The sequence below is a fragment of the Pongo abelii genome, chromosome 9 (genome assembly GCF_028885655.2).
Source record: "Pongo abelii isolate AG06213 chromosome 9, NHGRI_mPonAbe1-v2.0_pri, whole genome shotgun sequence".
NCBI classification, from domain to species: Eukaryota; Metazoa; Chordata; class Mammalia; order Primates; family Hominidae; genus Pongo; species Pongo abelii.
This window is the reverse complement of record NC_071994.2, coordinates 96993787-97013763: the sequence shown is the minus strand read 5'-3', so window position 1 is coordinate 97013763 and position 19977 is coordinate 96993787. Positions and strand designations below refer to the sequence as shown.

Here is a 19977-nt window from a genome sequence, read left to right as displayed (position 1 = left end):
ATTATTCCCACCAACAAACTACCTTAAATTATATAGAAGTAACACAGATACATTAAAACAGAAATTTGATGGTAGTGTTTCATATCCCAGAGACAATTAAACCTGGCCCTTAAATTTAAACAAATAGAAGTTATGGCATATTCTTATAAAAATATGACAATAAACTATGATTTGTTTTTAAAGAATTACTTCACAGTCTTAGAGCTTAGAGATCCCAGCATTCAGAAATACATGTCCTTACAAGTTGGTTCAAAGCCTCAATGACTTTATTGCCAGCCAATCAGTGGCTAGGCTGGTTCAGTCTGAAGGAAAGCATTAAAGGACTTTCTTCAGTCCAGGTGCCCCTGGGAAGGAGGAAAGGCTCAGAGAAGGATGCTGGGAGCCTCCTACATTTACAGGCATTCCTATGAGCTTATCTCAACATAGGCTTCTTTTTAAACTTTGGATATACCATGCATTCTGTTGCTTTCCTCAAAATCATCAGTGCGCTTAAAATCTCGTGGATCTTTGTTGAGATACTTCTTAATATTGTCATCCAGATACCAGGATTCATTCTCATTAAATACCAAAAACAAGAGAGCAAATTCATAATCAACGTCACTTCTTCTTCCCTTTTCATTCAAGACTCCCTTTCGGCATGTAATCAGAGGACCCATCAAACCACTATATGTATCCTGGAAGAAAAAATAAATCGAGTTAAAAGAGCCATTAAGTAATTTAATAATATTTCATTCCACCTGCCACCATTCTAGTGTAGGGTCATAATACCTCACCCTGGACTAGAAATTGATTCTTCTCTCAGCTCTGATTCACCCCACCTCCAGCCCATCCTGTTGACCACCATCACAGTAATCTTTATATTCCCGTATCTAGAAGTCTTTAGTGATTTTCCATGGCCTGCAGAATTAAATACAAACCCTTGCAGGTCTGTGAGCCCTCCATGTGCTCCCCTAATGAACTTTTCTGGCTTAGGCTACCCCTTGATTTACTGCTGGACCCCATATGATAGCCAAATGGGACTCTCAACATGTCCCAAACACTCCCTCTACTTCCCTATTTTCAGCTGTGCTCATAATGCTCTTTCTTCCTAGATTCTCCTTCCAAAACCTTCTATAGTACTTTAGTTAGCCTGCCACTCCTATAGAATTCACCAGATTCAGAGCTCTATTACAGTTACAAGTGTGGACATATTATTTTCCATGAAGTTATAAGTTTCTTTAAGACAAGAGGATCTGCATTTCTCATAGTATTTGGTGGGGTCATTTGCACATCACAAGTGCTCAATAAATATTTGTTGTGATGCATAAAATAAATAAATTTGGATTTTCCCATAATTCTCATATGTAAGTTTATTTATTCAAGTACCTTGTATATCTATCTCCTGAACTCTAGAACTGTCCAGTACAACTCAAGGACATTAATACAAGCCATCTAATACCTAAGAGGAAGGTTAAGATAATCCCTCCCTTTTTTTCCTAAATAGGCAATGCTTACATTTTACATCAGATAACGACATTAGATTGGACTTTGGTTTATGGCATGTAATTAAAGACTGTGGTTGTTTTACATACCCATACCTGGCTCAAATTCAATGTTGAATCTTTGCCTTTTATTTCAAAGTTAGATCATTAATCATTCAAACAATTTTGTAGTTTCAGTTACTATGTTTAGAGTGAACTTTCTTCTCCTGAGCCCTAGTAGCCCTGATAATGCATTTAAAATAAACAGATTTCACACATCCAAAACCATACATAAATTGTATTCTAAGTTATATTTATTTTGTTGTTGTATATTTACATATCCTCTTTTGCTTCAAACCTTTTATCTTTTTAAGTTCCAAATTTGGTAATTGAAATATTGGGATTTTGTTTTTATTCCCCACACTTTAAGTCACCAAACTTTTTTTTTTTTTTTTGGAAAAAAATATTACCAGATAGTAAATATTTTTGACTTTGTGGGCCATATAGTCTCTGTTGCAGCTACTCAAGTCAACCATTGACAATGTAAACGTCCAGCATGGCTAGATTTCATAAATGGGCCATAGTATGAGACCCTTGCTCTAAGTCATTATACCCTTTCACATATACCAACCCAAGGTGTGATGACCCAAGTAGTCAACTTTCATCTAGATTATTTTAAGCCTTTTGGTTGCTTTCTCCACCTTACCTTCACAAAGTTTACTGTTGAATAGTAAACCCATGGAATACAATTGGGATCAGAAGGCCCTGGACCGGATCTTTTAGGGATATTCCATCTATAAGTTTTTACTTCTCCTGTAACAAATGAAATGGAAAAAAATTATTAGAATTATCTGTGTTTCAGATGATTTATCTGAAGAAATATAAGCAGGTCTTTATATATTTTCAGTAATGTTTGTTGCTGGAGAGAATTACTCATTCATTACAAATGTTCTTATTAAACTCCCATCTTGATTTCTACTATTTCAAAATGAAATGGCAGATTTGTCATTTCAGGCTCCAGCCTTCCCTCTAGTTTGCATTTTTCTATTGTCAACTGGTGTGTATTCAGGAAATAAAAACATTTTATACCTCACTGTTTTTCCTCCTTAAATGTTGTATCTCCTTCCCAAGAGCTGTCCTTGAGCACATCTTAGTCATCAAGGACCTCTGCCTTGGCCTCTTATGGGAGTCACCAGGGAGCTTTGTAAGCCCTTGCTGCTCAGGCCTCACCCCAGACCAGTGAAATCAGAGAGTCTGGGGTCTAGGACTCTGGTGCCAGTGTTTTTTAAAAGCTTCTCAAGTGGGCAGGTGAGATCTGGTGAGAACCAGAATCAGAGAGACCTAGTTCCAAATCTCAACCCTATGACTTCCTATTTATCCCACATTTGACAAGCTGCCTAATGTCACTAATCTTTAGTATCCTTATCTGTAAAGTGGGTTAGTCATAGTTTTCTAATTGTTGTGAGGATTAAATGAAATAATGTAATTAAATACACAGGATAATGCTTCATTTTGAAGGCAGTTAATGTGTTAATTTTTATGTTTACTACAGTAGTCCCCCTTTGTCCAGGAGAGATACATTCCAAGACCCCCAGGGGATGCTTGAAACCACAGACAGTGCCATACCTATATATACTATGTGTTTTCCTATACACACATACCTATAATTAATTTATAAATTAGGCACAGTTAAGAGATTGACAACAATTACTAATAATAAAATATGACAACTATAACAGTATACTATAATAAAAGCTATGTGAATGTAGACTCTCTCTCACTCTCAAAATATCTTTTTACTGTCTCTAATTGAAGTTATCTCAAAATTTCTTAATATTTTCAGACCAAGATTGATTCAGGTAACTAAAACCAAGAAAAGTAAAACCGTGATAAGGGGGAGCTACTGTAAGAACAACTATGCAGACAGTAAAAAGATCAGTGGTTGCCAGGGGTTAAGGAAGAGGAAAAAATAAACACCAGAGCACAGAGAATTTTTAGGGCAGCGAAACTATTCTTTATAGGACTACAATGGTGGATACATGTTGTTGTGCATTTGTCAAAACCCTTAGAGTGTACACACCAATAGTGAACCCTAATGTAAATTATGGGCTTTAGGGGATAATGATGTATCAATGTAGGTTCATCAATTCCAACAAATGTACTACTCTGGTGGGGGATGTTGATAATGGGGTCCCTAATGGAGGTTTCTAATGGAACCCTAGAAATTCCTAAACATTTGGTCATTGGATGAATGATGATCTCATACCAGAGTGACTAGATGATGGCTGAAACACATTGACATTAAGATGAGCTCTTTAAGACACCTCTGAGACCAGAAAAGAGTTGACGCCAGTGTTCTTCCTCAAGATGAAGCAGACCTCTGACACATCTTACCTGGTTTTGTCATGGGCACTTGGAATTGCTTTCCACTATCCATTTCCTCCACACCCTGGGCTGAGATGGAGTAGGGCCTCCTGGCTTTGTTCTTAAATATGATCAGGACGGTGTCACCCACCTCAGCATGAATCATTGGGCCTAAAGGCAAAACACAGGCCTGTGTACATTGTTATTGCTCTTTCAACATTAGTGTAATTTAAATACAGGCAGTAGTTAGTGAAATAAAATAGTTTGGCTTTAGTTGTTTTTCTGAGAAAGGCTTATATAACTCTACTTTGCTTTAGAGAGCAACATTGTGTAGTATTAAATATCATGTAATCTTTAGCAATGGGTTTAAATTCTGCCTCCTTCATTTATTAGAGGGGCCTTGGGTAAGTGATGTAATCTGTCTGAGTTTCAGTTTCCTCATCTGTAACATCAGTTTAGTAATAACTTTCATGTGGGATTATAGTAAGGGTTGAATAAGATAATGTATCTAAAAGTGTTTACTTCAGTGCACTGATACACCATAAGTAGTTGGTAAATGCTTTTTTACTACTGAGAAATCATCTCCAGGAAAAGCCATATCCACATGATATGGTGACTTTCAGTTGTAATCCCCCTGCCCCCTGTGTATAACCTTTGATAAGTCTGAAATTATTCATTATCTGGTAAATAGATGACAATAATAATGAAGACCCAATGAAATAATGTGTGTAAAAGGAATTTGAAAGATTAGAGTGAAATAAAATCATTTATGTATTAATTTATGATTAATATAGTGACTTCACAAATGCACATCTAACTCTGTTTCTCAATATTTGTTTACCCAAGGAGACAAGCACTCTTCAGCCCCTCTGGTGTGTGCATTTCTGTTGGAAGCAACCAGGCTGGGTGCCAATGGAGATGAGCCCACACCTGGCTGAGAGGGCCTGTGGCAGCATGACTTGTGCACTGCTTCATGGTCAGTAGACTCCCATTTCAGAAATGCCTGATCCCTATGGCTCTCTCTTGGGTATTTGGTGCATTCTACATTCACAGGGAGATACACTGACAGTTGGTGGTCTGGCCACACATATCAATTCCTTGCTGATTCAAGCAATGATTTTAATTGCTTTTCTGAGAAAGGTATATATAAATCTAAAATTTGTTGGACTGTTATTATTTTCAATTTTCTCTCAATTTCTTAAAATATTCTTAGGGGGTGGTTCCAAGATGGCTGAATAGGAACAGCTCCAGTCTACAGCTCCCAGTGTGACCAGCGCAGAAGACAGGTGATTTCTGCATTTCCAGCTGAGGTACTGGGTTCATCTCACTGTAGCTTGTCAGACAGTGGGTGCAGGACAGTGGGTGCAGCCCACTGAGCGTGAGCTGAAGCAGGGAGAGGCATCGCCTTACCTGGGAAGCACAAAGGGTCAGGGAATTCCCTTTCCTAGCCAAGGGAAGCTGTGACAGATGGCACCTGGAAAATCGGGTCACTCCTACCCTAATACTGCGCTTTTCCAATGGTCTTAGCAAACGGCACACCAGGAGATTATATCCCATGCCTGGCTCAGATGGTCCCACGCCCAAGGAGCCTCGCTCATTGCTAGCACAGCAGTCTGAGATCAAACTGCAAGGTGGCAGCGAGGCTGGGGGAGGGGTGCCCACCATTGCTGAGGCTTGAGTAGGTAAACAAAGTGGCTGGGAAGCTCGAACTGGGTGGAGCCCACCACAGCTCAAGGAGGCCTGCCCGCCTCTGTAGACTCCACCCCTGGGGGCAGGGCATAGCCGAACAAAAGGCAGCAGAAACCTCTGCAGATGTAAATGTCCCTGTCTAACAGCCTTGAAGAGAGTAGTGGTTCTCCCAGCACGGAGTTTGAGATCTGAGAATGGTCAGACTGCCTCCTCAAGTGGGTCCCTGACCCCCGAGTAGCCTAACTGGGAGGCATCCTCCAGTAGGGACAGACTGACACCTCACATGGCCAGGTACCCCTCTGAGATGAAGCTTCCAGAAGAACGATCAGGCAGCAACATTTCCTGTTCAGCAATATTCGCTGTTTTGCAGCCTCCGCTGCCAATACCCAGGCAAACACGGTCTGGGGTGGACCTCCAGCAAACTCCAACAGACCTGCAACTGAGGGCCCTGACTGTTAGAAGGAAAAGTAACAAACAGAAAGCACATCCACACCAAAACCCCATCTGTACATCACCATCATCAAAGACCAAAGGTAGATAAAACCACAAAGATGGGGAAAAAACAGAGCAGAAAAGCTGAAAATTTTAAAAATCAGAGCACCTCTCCCCTGCCAAAGGAACGCAGCTCCTAGCTAGCAACAGAACAAAGCTGGATGGAGAATGACTTTGACGAGTTGAGAGAAGAAGGCTTCAGACGATTAGACTTCTCCAAGCTAAAGGAGGATGTTCGAACCCATCACAAAGAAGCTAAAAACCTTGAAAAAAGATTAGATGAATGGCTAACTAGAATAACCAGTGTAGAGAAGCCCTTAAATGACCTGATAGAGCTAAAAACCATGGCATGAGAACTACATGATGAATGCACAAGCTTCAGTAGCCGATTCAATCAACTGGAAGAAAGGGTATCAGTGATGGAAGATCAAATGAATGAAATGAAGTGAGAAGACAAGTTTAGAGAAAGAAGAGTAAAAAGAAATGAATAAAACCTCCAAGAAATATGGGACTATGTGAAAAGACCAAATCTGCATCTGATTGGTGTACCTGAAAGTGACAAGGAAGAAGGGAACCAAGTTGGAAAACACTCTGCAGGATATTATCCAGGAGAACTTCCCCAACCTAGCAAGGCAGGCCAACATTCAAATTCAGGAAATACAGAGAACGCCACAAAGATACTCCTCGAGAAGAGCAACTCCAAGACACATAATTGTCAGATTCACCAAAGTTGAAATGAAGGAAAAAATGTTAAGGGCAGCCAGAGAGAAAGGTCGGGTTACCCACAAAGGGAAGCCCATCAGACTAACAGCAGATCTCTCAGCAGAACCTCTACAAGCCAGAAGAGAGTGGGGGCCAATATTCAACATTCTTAAAGAAAAGAATTTTCAACCCAGAATTTCATATCCAGCCAAACTAAGCTTCATAAGTGGAGAAATAAAATCCTTTACAGACAAGCAAATGCTGAGAGATTTTGTCACCACCAGGCCTGCCTTACAAGAGCTCCTGAAGGAAGCACTAAACATGGAAAAGAACAATCAGTACCAGCCACTGCAAAAACATGCCAAATTGTAAAGACCATCGATGCTAGGAAGAAACCACATCAACTAATGAGCGAAATAACCAGCTAACATCATAATGACAGGATCAGATTCACACATAACAATATTAGCCTTAAATATAAAGGGGTGAAATGCTCTAATAAAAAGACACAGACTGGCAAATTGGATAAAGAGTCAAGACCCATCAGTGTGCTCTACTCAGGAAACCCATCTCACATGCAGAGACACACATAGGCTCAAAATAAAGGGATGGAGGAAGATCTACCAAGCAAATGGAAAACAAAAAACGGCAGGGGTTACAATCCTAGTCTCTGATAAAACAGACTTTAAACCAACAAAGATCAAAAGAGACAAAGAAGGCCATTACATAATGGTAAAGGGATCAATACAACAAGAGCTAACTATCCTAAATATATACGCACCTAATATAGGAGCACCCAGATTCAAAAAGCAAGTCCTTAGAGACCTAGAAAGAGACTTAGACTCCCACACAATAATAATAGGAGACTTTAATACCCCACTGTCAACATTAGACAGAGCAACGAGACAGAAAGTTAACAAGGATATCCAGGAATTGAACTCAGCGCTGCATCAAGCAGACCTAATAGACATCTACAGAACTCTCCACCCCAAATCAACAGAATATACATTCTTCTCAGGACCACAGCGCACTTATTCCAAAATTGACCACATAGTTGGAAGTAAAGCACTCCTCGGCAAATATAAAAGAACAGAAATGATAACAAATGGTCTCTCAGACCACAGTGCAATCAAACTAGAACTCAGGATTAAGAAACTCACTCAAAATCACTCAACTACATGGAAACTGAACAACCTGCTCCTGAATGACTACTGGGTACATAAAGAAATGAAGGCAGAAATAAAGATGTTCTTTGAAACCAATGAGAACAAAGACACAACATACCAGAATCTTTAGGACACATTTATAGCACTGTGTAGAGGGAAATTTATAGCACTAAATGCCCACAAGAGAAAGCAGGAAAGATCTAAAATTGACACGCTAACATCACAATTAAGAGAACTAGAGGAGAAAGAGCAAACACATTCAAAAGCTAGCATAAGGCAAGAAATAACTAAGATCAGAGCAGAACTGAAGGAGAGAGAGAGACACAAAAAACCTTTCAAAAAATCAATGAATCCAGGAGATGATTTTTTGAAAAGATCAACAAAATTGAAAGACCGCTAGCAAGACTAACAAAGAAGACAAGAGAGAAGAATCAAATAGATGCAATAAAAAATGATGAAGGGGATACCACCACTGATCCCACAGAAATAAAAACTACCATCAGAGAATACTATAAACACCTCTATGCAAATTAACTAGAAAATCTAGAAGAAATGGATAAATTCCTCGACACATACACCCTCCCAAGACTAAACCAGGAAGAAGTTGAATCTCTGAATAGACCAAACACAGGTTCTGAAATTGAGGCAATAATTAATAGCCTACCACTCAAAAAAAGTCCAGGACCAGACGGATTCACAGCCGAATTCTACCAGAGGTACAAGGAGGAGTTGGTACCATTCCTTCTGAAACTATTCCAATCAATAGAAAAAGAGGGAATCCTCCCTAACTCATTTTATGAGGCCAGCATCATCCTGATACCAAAGCCTGGCAGACACAACAAAAAAAGACACTTTTAGACCAATATCCCTGATGAACATCGATGCAAAAGTCCTCAATAAAATACTGGCAAACCGAATCCAGCAGCACATCAAAAAGCTTATCCACCATGATCAAGTGGGCTTCATCCCTGGGATGCAAGGGTGGTTCAACATATGCAAATCAATAAACGTAATCCATCACATAACAGAACCAAAGACAAAAACCACCTGATTATCTCAATAGATGCAGAAAAGGCCTTAGACAAAATTCAACAACCTTCATGCTAAAAACTCTCAATAAATTAGGTATTGATGGGACGTATCTCAAAATAATAAGAGCTATCTATGACAAACCCACAGCCAATATCATACTGAATGGACAAAAACTGGAAGCATTCCCTTTGAAAACTGGCACAAGACAGGGATGCCCTCTCTCACCACTCCTGTTCAAGATAGTGTTGGAAGTTCTGGCCAGGGCAATTAGGCAGGAGAAAGAAATAAAGGGTATTCAATTAGGAAAAGAGGAAGTCAAATTGTCCCTGTTTGCAGATGACATGATTGGATATTTAGAAAACCCCATCGTCTCAGCCCAAAATCTCCTTAAGCTGATAAGCAACTTCAGCAAAGTCTCAGGATACAAAATCAATGTGCAAAAATCACAAGCAGTCTTATACACCAATAACAGACAAACAGAGAGCCAAATCATGAGTGAACTCCCATTCACAATTGCTTCAAAGACAATAAAATACCTAGGAATCCAACTTATAAGGGATGTGAAGGACCTCTTCAAGGGGAACTACAAACCACTGCTCAATGAAATAAAAGAGGACACAAACAAATGGAAGAACATTCCATGCTCATGGATAGGAATAATCAATATTGTGAAAATGGCCATACTGCCCAAGGTAATTTATAGATTCAATGCCATCCCCATCAAGCTACCAATGACTTTCTTCACAGAATTGGAAAAAACTACTTTAAAGTTCATATGGAACCAAAAAAGAGTCCACATTGCCAAGTCAATCCTAAGCCAAAAGAACAAAGCTGGAGGCATCATGCTACCTGACTTGAAACTATACTACAAGGCTACAGTAACCAAAACAGTATGGTACTGGTACCAAAACAAAGATATAGACGAATGGAACAGAACAGAGCCCTCAGAAATAATACCACACATCTACAACCATATGATCTTTGACAAACCTGACAAAGAAAAGAAATGAGGAAAGATTCCCTATTTAATAAATGGTGTTGGGATAACTGGCTAGCCATATGTAGAAAGCTGAAACTGGATCCCTTCCTTATACCTTACACAAAAATTAATTCACGATGGATTAAAGACTTAAATGTTAGACCTAAAACCATAAAAACCCTAGAAGAAAACCTAGGCAATACTACTCAGGACATAGGTATGGGCAAGGACTTCGTGTCTAAAACACCAAAAGCAATGGCAACAAAAGCCAAAATTGACAAATGGGATCTAATTAAACTAAAGAGCTTCTGCACAGCAAAAGAAACTACCATCAGAGTGAACAGGCAACCTACGGAATGGGAGAAAATTTTTGCAATCTACTCATCTGACAAAGGGCTAACATACAGAATCTACAATGAACTCAAACAAATTTACAAGAAAAAAACAAACAACCCCATCAACAAGTGGGTGAAGGATATGAACAGACATTTCGCAAAAGAAGACATTTATGCAGCCAACACACACATGAAAAAATGCTCATCATCACTGGCCATCAGAGAAATGCAAATCAAAACCACAGTGAGATACCATCTCACACCAGTTAGAATGGCAATCATTAAAAAGTCAGGAAACAGGTGCTGGAGAGGATGTGGAGAAATAGGAACACTTTTACACTGTTGGTGGGACTGTAAACTAGTTCAACCATTGTGGAATACAGTGTGGTGATTCCTGAAGGATCTAGAACTAGAAATACCATTTGACCCAGCCATCCCATTACTGGGTATATACCCAAATCATGCTGCTATAAAGACACATGCACACTTACATTTATTGCGGCACTATTCACAATAGCAAAGACTCGGAACCAAGCCAAATGTCCATCAATGATAGACTGGACTAAGAAAATGTGGCACATATACACCATGGAATACTATGCAGCCATAAAAAATGATGAGTTCATGTCTTTTGTAGGGACATGGATGAAGCTGGAAACCATCATTCTCAGCAAACTATCGCAAGGATGAAAAACCAAACACCACATGTTCTCACTCATAGGTGGCAATTGAACAATGAGAACACTTGGACACAGGAAGGGGAATATCACACACCGGGGCCTGTCATGGGGTAGGGGCAGGGGGGAGGGATAGCATTAGGAGATATACCTAATGTAAATGATGAGTTAATGGGTGCAGCACACCAACATGGCACATGTATATGTATGTTACAAACCTGCACGTTGTGCACATGTACCCTAGAACTTAAAGTATTATATATACATATATCTGCTGGAGGATTTAAAAAAAAATTTCCTGGCTCAGTATAGGGATTGGAAAGAAGCTTTAGGGTATCATACACCAGTTAGACTGCCCTGATGTCATGGATTCCTATTTGTGTATTATCTGGTAGTCTTATTATGACTATTTTTTGTATGAGTTGAGCACTCAGCACACTTCCTGATAATGGTAGAGGAGGAAGATATCACACTTGGAGGAATGCAGTCAAGTTACTCTGTTTCTTCTATCCTTTCTCAGCCACAAGTCTAACAGAACACATGAGTATGTGTTCATGCACATGCTTGGGGCTGACAGTGCACGCCTGAAATCTGTGCCATACCCAGGAGTTCTAAGTGCTCCTCTCGTGGTGGTCGGGCTTTGATCTCCACAAATTCTCCATCCGTGTATTGCCTGTAAACCACCTTCTTGTACTGAGAGCCAATCCAATTTTCAGTGCGGTTCATAAATATATCTCCATGTCTGCAAATCAGAAGCATCAGAAATTAAAGTTGTCCGAAAGCAGAAAAGCTTTGAGCGCTTCTAAGTGATTCAGGGGTAATCTGGAGAAGTGCTCCCCAAACCTGGCTGTGATCAAGTTCTCCCTGGGGAGCAGGCCTTTTGCACCAGACTTTCTGGGAGTGAGGCCAGGAATCTGCACTTTAAAGCTCCTTGAGTTCTGATATGGGCAGCCCAGCACCAGTCCATGGCCCACCCTTGGAAATCACTGTTGTAATCTTCTGCTAAGCACTGAGTAGGGCCAACCTCAGAGACTACTAAGGATCCTTTGAGGTTGTGCCTCTCTTCTGGGACCATCTAACCTTACACACTTGCATCTGCATGTGTGTGTCATCACACACACACACACACACACACATACACATCCACCCTCTACCACCCTGAGTTTCTCCAGATTTCATATGCATCTTTCTGTACATGGTAATGCTTTTCCACTTTGAAAGATCTCAAGAAGGACCATAGTCATGTATTGTGTATACATCTATATACAAATATAGCTAGATACAGTTGATAGTTGTTATTCACCCTAGTTATGTTCTAGAAAGTCATTGTGATAACTGGACTAATAAAGACTGAACCATTGTTCCTAGGGGAAATACAGGGTTAGGTTCCTGCAAACCTCTGGTCACAATATTTTCATCAACAGATCAATATATAACCTTGTTTTATGTCTGTTTCTTTTTAAACACACTGTATTTAATATGTATTGCTGAGCTTAACAGCATTAACACTGTTGAGCTCATTAACACTGAGCTCAACAGCCAGCAGCACTGTAACTCATGCAGGAACAAAGCCCCTCTCACATGTATAAGGCACATCAGAGGCTTCTTACACTCAGGACACTGCTTCAGCACTCTGCTTAAGGGGGCATTTTAAACAGTGAAAGCACCAACATAAAGCACACAAGTGCAAAAACGATGGCACTAAATAATCTGAAAACAAGGACATTTGTTTACAGTATGAGAGCTGAAACAAGAAGGCAGAGAGACTCCTTGTTTGACCTCAGCTGAAAAATGTGTGCATCAGGCAACGTAAATTTTCTGCCACTCTACATGTACCTGCAAATGACCACAAAAATGTCACAGGGATTGATTTTGGGGTTAAAAATAAATTTTAGCAAGTAGGCAAATTTGCAAAAGCAGAATCTACAAATAACGAGGATAGACTGTATATGTACCATACATGTATAGTACATTTCATCTGTTACCAAGGCAGATCATCACAAAAGACAGATTTTTAAAATCTATTAATTTTATCTCTAAAATACAATGAGACCCACCCCTTCCATCTCCTTCCACTGAGGGAGCTTTCATTCTCATCTCAGCAACTTGTATCACTTACCTATGTTGGGTGGAATTGTTCCTAATCATTTTCCCTGCCACCTGTACTCCTCTTTGCCCTCTATTCACACACTGCAGGCAGAGGGATCCTAAGCTATACATTTAACCACGTTGATTTTAAGCCTTTTTATGATTTCCCACTGCCAAACTCCTCAATTTGGCTCTCAAGCCTCACTATCTGCCTTTGCCACCTCCTGAGCCTCATTTCCCATCACTAGCCCCTAGGCTGTATGCTCTGGTCATTCTAAACATCCACTCTCTTGAACATGATGTGCTCTCCTTCACCTCCAGGCCTTTACACAGGTTGTTCCCTCTGCCACAAACATGCTTCCTTCCTCTTCAAGTGGACTACTCTTCATGTCCCAACTCAAAGACTGCTTCCTCCCAGAAGCCCCCCCTGACTACCAACCTTCTCCCTACCTTTCCTCAAGACAGGGCTGTGTGCTTCTGCCATATCTCCTGCTGCACTCTACCCTTCCCCTCTCATAGAACATACTTGTTCTAAAGTCTTACCATGGACCAGGAATTCTGTGTGGGAAAGGACCTTGTCTATCCTCCATACTGTTTCACCAGCACATTGCACAATGCCTAGCATATAGTAGGTATTTAATAAATGCATGTATACTTCCACCCTAGACTGTATGATTTCCAAGGGAAGAGAACTTTTCTTCTACTTTCATTTTTCAGGAGTCCCAGTTACATGTGGTAGTGACCAGTGCAGAACCTGTAGCCACATTCCACTGTTTCCCAGCTTTCTCCACTGCAAACCAGGCTGATAATAATTCCTCTACCTCATGGAGTTGATATGAGGGTCATGTGAGTTAGTATCTGTAAAGCACATGTCAGGCCCATGTTCAGCACTATGTAAGCACTTGCTTTTTCATCATCTTGTGAGAATGGTGCAAAAGATGCTGAGCAAAAACTGGTGGAGTAGGTCAGGTGTGTTGTAAGGGTTATGTCAGATAAGGTTTGTAAAATCCCTAGCAGAATGCCTGGTCCACAGTAGCTGCTCAATAGGCAGTGGTTTATTGTGGAGAATCTCAAGATGACTAAATCACACACATATCAGTCTACAAGCTCAGAAGTACTAGGAATACAACTTTATTTTTTCATAGCAACTTAATTTCTGTTTTCAAATTTCCTCCCACTGCATAAACTTCCCCTGGACATTGTACTGATGGTCCCATTTGTTGGCTTTCTGGGATGCTGAGGCCTTCCCAGCATGTTTTAGGAAACCCCAAAGAAAGACTTCTAGGTCTGAAGGTGGGGCAGAGGGCCTGTGCTGACCAGGATAATAAATGTCTCAGGGATAGCCTGTACCCACAAATGGTTCAAAAACCAGATGGGCTTCTACCACGGCCATGGGACAAAGGGCAGAGACATAGAAACTAGGGTGCAGAAGGGGTATGTGTCACTGGGCTCTTATCTACAGACATGCCTCAGATGTGCCCTGAGAGAACTGCCATTTCAATTCCATACTGAATTGTTGTCTACAGCATTTGTTAAACTTTCAACATGCGAACTTGTCCTTATCTCACTTTGCTTTCATCTATCTATGGGCAAGAATCAGAGTGACAGGGGAAGGTGTAATTATGGCATTGCACCCCCTTCCCCACCAGCACAGTTTATCTCTCTATGTCACTTGGGAGGGAGTCTCAGAAGACTGAAGCTAGACCTTCCTGCTAGCCCCGTGGGATGGAGACTTAAAGCAGGAGTTCATATTAGTTGTAAGAACATCATAAAGGCTATATTTTTATACATTCAGGGGCTAAGATTGTACACATGACAAAATTATTATACAATTATTTCTTTAGTTATGGTAGCATTTTAATGAAATAATCATTTTAGAAACGGCCAGATTGGAATTCATTTCATTTTCCACTGTACCAGCACCAGTCTTCAGCTTGTATTGGCAGCACTAGTTTTTCAGAACAGAGGTGTTTGGCCTAACAAATAGGTTAGTGAGTAATTGAATGGATTTAAAATTCTCCTATTCTTAAGGGAAATCTTAAAAAAAAAATGTATCCAGAAGGTAGAACCATTATACTCTTTTCCATAAGTATAGCCCCTCAAAACAAAGGCCAATAAATAAGAAAAGAAATACTTGTGTTAAGATAGAACAGTAGCATGTCGTGTTTGTCTCGCAGCCACGGAGGATGTCTATGAGGTGAGGGGAGGGGAGTATGGCGGCAGGGGGCGAGGGTAGGTGGCAATAAAGAACAAAGAGGAACTGGGCCAGGAGGGACAATGTAGTGTGCCGGAGAGAACGCGGATTTATTTGTCTTTCAAAAGATCTATGTTCAGTTCTAACTCTGCCAATGTCTAGTTGGGCGCCTTAACACTTTGCCTCCAAGTTTCCTCATCTGCATATCAGAACAGTAATACCAGGCAGTGGGTTGCTGTGGAGGGAGGGGATTAGCCCTGGGGGAGGAGGTCTGTGGTCTGCGCCTGCCTTCTCCCTTGTTTAACTCCATCCCAGTGCACCCTAGGGATCTTGGTTCCTGGACTCTGGGCTTAGCGCCCTGGAAGAGCAATGCTCACCAGCCTGCTGGCGGCCTGAGAGCTGCTGAGTCTTGGGCATGCACCACTGGCCAACAACATTGTTAAGGGAGGGCCAGTCTTGCAGACTTTCTGGGCACAGGGCCTAGTAGAGAAACCTGTTCTTCCTACCCCAATCCCGGGGTCTCTTACAAGGCAATGGCCTCCTGTCCCTCCTTGGTGGTCCCCCACTTAGAGCAGCGCTCTGCCAATGGCTCAGCCTCAACCTTTCCTGAGGTCCTGCATCCACAGCAGCCCATCCTCTCACCCCGCATCATACACCCTCTCTGCCTTCTCTGGCCCTTTTTGTCTTCCCAGCCCCACTATAACCGTGTGATCTGCCTCTTTTCCTGAGCCTTTTCACCCTGCACACTCACTCCCAAGCATGCCCTGCATCCCATGACCACCCAGCAGAGCCCGCCGAGGGCCTGTGAGACACTGCACGCTGCCTTCCGGAGGCCGAGGTGGGCAGCTTCCCTAATCTGTGCACATAAGTAAAAGTCTCTGTCGGCCAGAACTGTGCAGACACAACCTGGGAATTTGCAGGGAGCCACACTTGCTAAAGACCTACGGAGCGTGCGCGATCCCACGGAGGAGCCTTAGCGGCGGCGCCTGTGGTACCTTTCCCCTCTTGCGTCCAAGGGCTGCTTTTCGAACTCCCAGTTTTTGTTAGGGGCATAATCCCATTCTACTTCTTCAGCGGCGATGTAAAAAGTTCTTATCATCCCGTACCGCTGCTCAGAAGGGTCCCTGTTGTCACAGCTGTTGACCTCATAGATCTGACCCATGCCTCTCGGGAGGTGGGGCATGGTGGCACAAAACACCCTAAAAATACCTGCAAGAGAAATGGCTCGGCATTGAGTGTGGTGCTCGGTATTTTTGTTGGTGATGGTCTGTTTTTAGCAAACCTGCATATTTTATTCCAAAATAACCAGTTAGGTGGATTTTTAAAATACCAGTTGTCTAGTAGTTTAAAATCAGACCCCAGGGGGAATAGATTACTTTGAATATATTTACTTCTGTGGAGAGAAAGATACTGTCCAAAATTCATTTGTTATAAAAAAAAGAAACTTACAATATTGCTACCAAGAAATGACTTTTCTGGGTCTCCCCTATAATTCACACCTATTAGAAGACAGTCTCTCATGGAAAACCACCAATGACTGTCTTAGCCCAGCCCAGTTTAAAAAGAACTAATTACCTGTAAGATGATTATCCTAGACAAGGTTCAAATTAAGCCACATTTCTGATGAGTATTTTGCCCTAAAGGATTTCATAAATTCTAAAGTGCAATAAATATGTAAGTGTTATTATTATTAAAGCCAAATGTATTACTTCATTAAGCCCTTGAGCAAAGAAGTTTCTCATTTCCAATGATAGGTCTACATTATGCTAAATGAAAAGGAAACAGAAAACAGAAAAACAATCAATTAGATTTTTCTACATAATACTGACAATCATGTCTGTCAAAAATTATGTAATTTTTAGATTGAATTTTCTAGATGCATTGGCATCAGATAGATATTTCTTAACTCAACTCACCATAAAATCACATAAGACAAATAAAATTATTGAAGATATTAACTCTCAATGAAAATATTGGATCAATAAATCTTCCTCCCCTTTCTCTAGTAGCTTCTGTTTTTAGAGGTGAGGGATGAGTGTACCTTTCATTAACCTTCTACAATGTACAGAGGTATCCTCCATCTTGCTATACATGTAACTCTGTTGTCTAAACGTCGCCAAGTTACTCCTTTTAGATGAGCGAAAACTCAATGGGTTGATTCAGTGGGTACCAAGCACACCCAGGCACTGATGAGGACACATGAGGAAGGGTCTTTATACGAAACCACAGAGAAGACACCTTTGAAGACAGACTTGGAAAGACTGTCCCCTGCATTTGTTTTTTCCAGGCAGCCTATTGTTTATGTATTGATCATGGCACTTCAATAGTTGAGGAATTGTCTCCTCTAAGAACAAAGAGGATCTTAGACAAGGTAGCATGAAGAAGAAAACAAAATTAATAATAATGATAATAATAATAGAAGAACATGGAAATGTTTGAGTTGCAGCATATAGTCTACTCTACCCACTTTTAAGCACCCTCCTTCTTGACTTATAGGTAAGGGACAGGAATTGGTGAAATGACTAAGCTTTTAAGCAGTCACAGATTTATGCTTATCACCAAACATAAACTAGAAAACACTGTTGTGAAGCTCTTTAGAAATGTATAGGACACATGGAGTAATGATCAAAGCACTAGAATAAGTAACTCCATTTCTAAAATTATTCTGGGCAGCTCTAACTTTGAGTGCCTATTTCTATGAATTAAAATGATTTGGCTATTTCCCAATCCTCTCCCCTCTTTGGTCTTGAAGAGCGTATTAAAAAAAAAAAAAGTTGTGTCCAAGGCATCCCTTGATTTGAGTAATTCATAATTGATCAACTATACTAATGTACAGAGACTGGATACTAGGAAAAGTTCACATAGAAAAGACTATGGAGCTCCTAGTCTCAGGCAGTCCTTAGGCAAAGATTTTGAAGCCCAAGCCTCAAGTTCTTAAATGATGACACAGAGACATCTAAACTGCAGTTCCAGTGGAAAGCAAAGAAGTAGAATATCCATTAGTAAACAGCAGGTACTCATCTTAGGTAGCATATTGATTTCTTGTTAAGACTGATGAAAAAATTGGTTTGGAAAAACATGTTCAATGTCTATAGGGCTTGTTCTCACTTTTCATGCAGTGATTAGCATGTGCTACCATGTGTTGCTCTAGATCTTTTATGAAAACGCCCCAATTATCTCATTAGCTTGGAATCTCTAAGAGAAGAAGTTCCAGGTACTGGCATTATACAGGGGTCTCCATAAATTCCAGATTGCCCTGTTGGGAAACCAAGGGTGCCCAACAGAATGAAAACAGAGAATTCCCCCAATCAAAAGGCTGTTATCAGTACCTATGGAAGAGAGACCAGGCTGCAGTTATGGCTACATCTGAAATCTGGAAGCATCTACTGGGATGTCCATGCCTTGGTAGATGCTTCAGAGAAGCAACTGAAATTATGTTCATGCTCAATGAGAGCAAAACATATCCACTTTATCGGGGCTGAATTTTTATGGACTGCGAATCAAAAACATTCCCCTAGGATTTATGCACCAAAGACTTTAGAGGGCTCCCACTTCTGTTTTGTGGATGCTATTTTAGATATTTCCCCTCTGTCCCTTATACTATGTGTTTGGACTAATAAGTCAGGATTCTCTGATTCTAATCAAGACTATATCTATTTCTACACCACTTGAAGTGCACAAAGTCTGCCAGTTTCTTCTGTGGGAGGAGTCTAAAGAGGATGAGCCTGAAGGTAGAAATCTGGTCACCTGAGATGGACCCAGCAAGTTTACCTGCGTGGTCCGGCTGCATGAATGCTGTTGTGGCCATGTGGGGAAACAGGGCCAGGGAGTCTCGGTGAGTCCCTCGTAGGTGGATGGTGTTCCCTTGAAAAACAATTCCATGCATGTCGGTGTCAGTGCCCAATCCAATCAGATGCCAGGAAACTCTATCCCTTTTACACATGTTTAAGCCTGGCTGGTTGCCGTACATGTAGCCGTTAACAGCTAAATGGAAGAAGAAAGATAGTGAAAAATTATCAGTGTGTATGGGGCAGGGGAGCTTCAAATATGTAAACTGTTTACAAAAGATCCTTGTTTTCAGAGAATAAACAGTACCAGGGAAAAGCCACATGGTGAATCCACTTAAAATGGAGACCAAAATTAACAATGAATAATGAAAATATAAGGAAATTATTTAAATGTTATCTTTAACAACACATATGCAAGGACACTAATTCTAAGGATGACTAAGGGATAAATCAGATTGTTGATGAAATAATTTCCCCATACTCTTCTCTAAGGCTCTCAATATGAAAATCTGTTTCTTTTGTGGTTATTTTCGTATGCTCTCCCTTGTTAAATGTCTCTTCCTCAGTTATTAATTCATTGAATTCTACAAGACCCTCATTTGCCAGTGGGCTTTGCATTTGATTCTAGAAGTTATCAGACATGCTTTTACTGATTACATGGATTCAGCATTATTTGAAAGATTTTTTAATCAATTGACAGTATATGTGCATATGCAGTCAGTGGAGAGGGATTGTTTTTTAGGGGGTACTTAAGCTTATATGAGGTTAGTCTTTGAGTAAATAAATTTGCTTTATGATAACTCGTACTTCCTTACCCCAATACAATTACTGGAGGGACTTTATTAATAAATAATGATTAGTTAGATATGAAGACCCTCTGTGCTTCCAGAGTGGCAAATTGTTTTTATCTTTGACATCAACCCCAATCCACTGATAGTGGCTATCTGAAAAAGTGCCTTGAGAAGAATTTAGAAACCGCATTCTCACCCCATGGGGATGAATGCCATGATA

General features: G+C 40.7%; 1 protein-coding gene across 1 annotated transcript in view; it reads right to left on the bottom strand.

Annotated features, from left to right (window-relative positions):
• The window catches only part of HEPHL1 (hephaestin like 1), a 93515-nt gene that overhangs the window by 15148 nt on the left and 58390 nt on the right, over positions 1 to 19977 (bottom strand). The window contains exons 11-16 of the mRNA XM_024255657.2: positions 18950 to 19162; positions 16174 to 16387; positions 11499 to 11638; positions 3855 to 3995; positions 2167 to 2273; positions 452 to 674 (exon numbers count right to left, since the gene is read on the bottom strand). Coding sequence (XP_024111425.2) covers positions 452 to 674; positions 2167 to 2273; positions 3855 to 3995; positions 11499 to 11638; positions 16174 to 16387; positions 18950 to 19162 — 1038 coding nt within the window. The remainder of the gene's footprint in view (positions 1 to 451; positions 675 to 2166; positions 2274 to 3854; positions 3996 to 11498; positions 11639 to 16173; positions 16388 to 18949; positions 19163 to 19977) is intronic.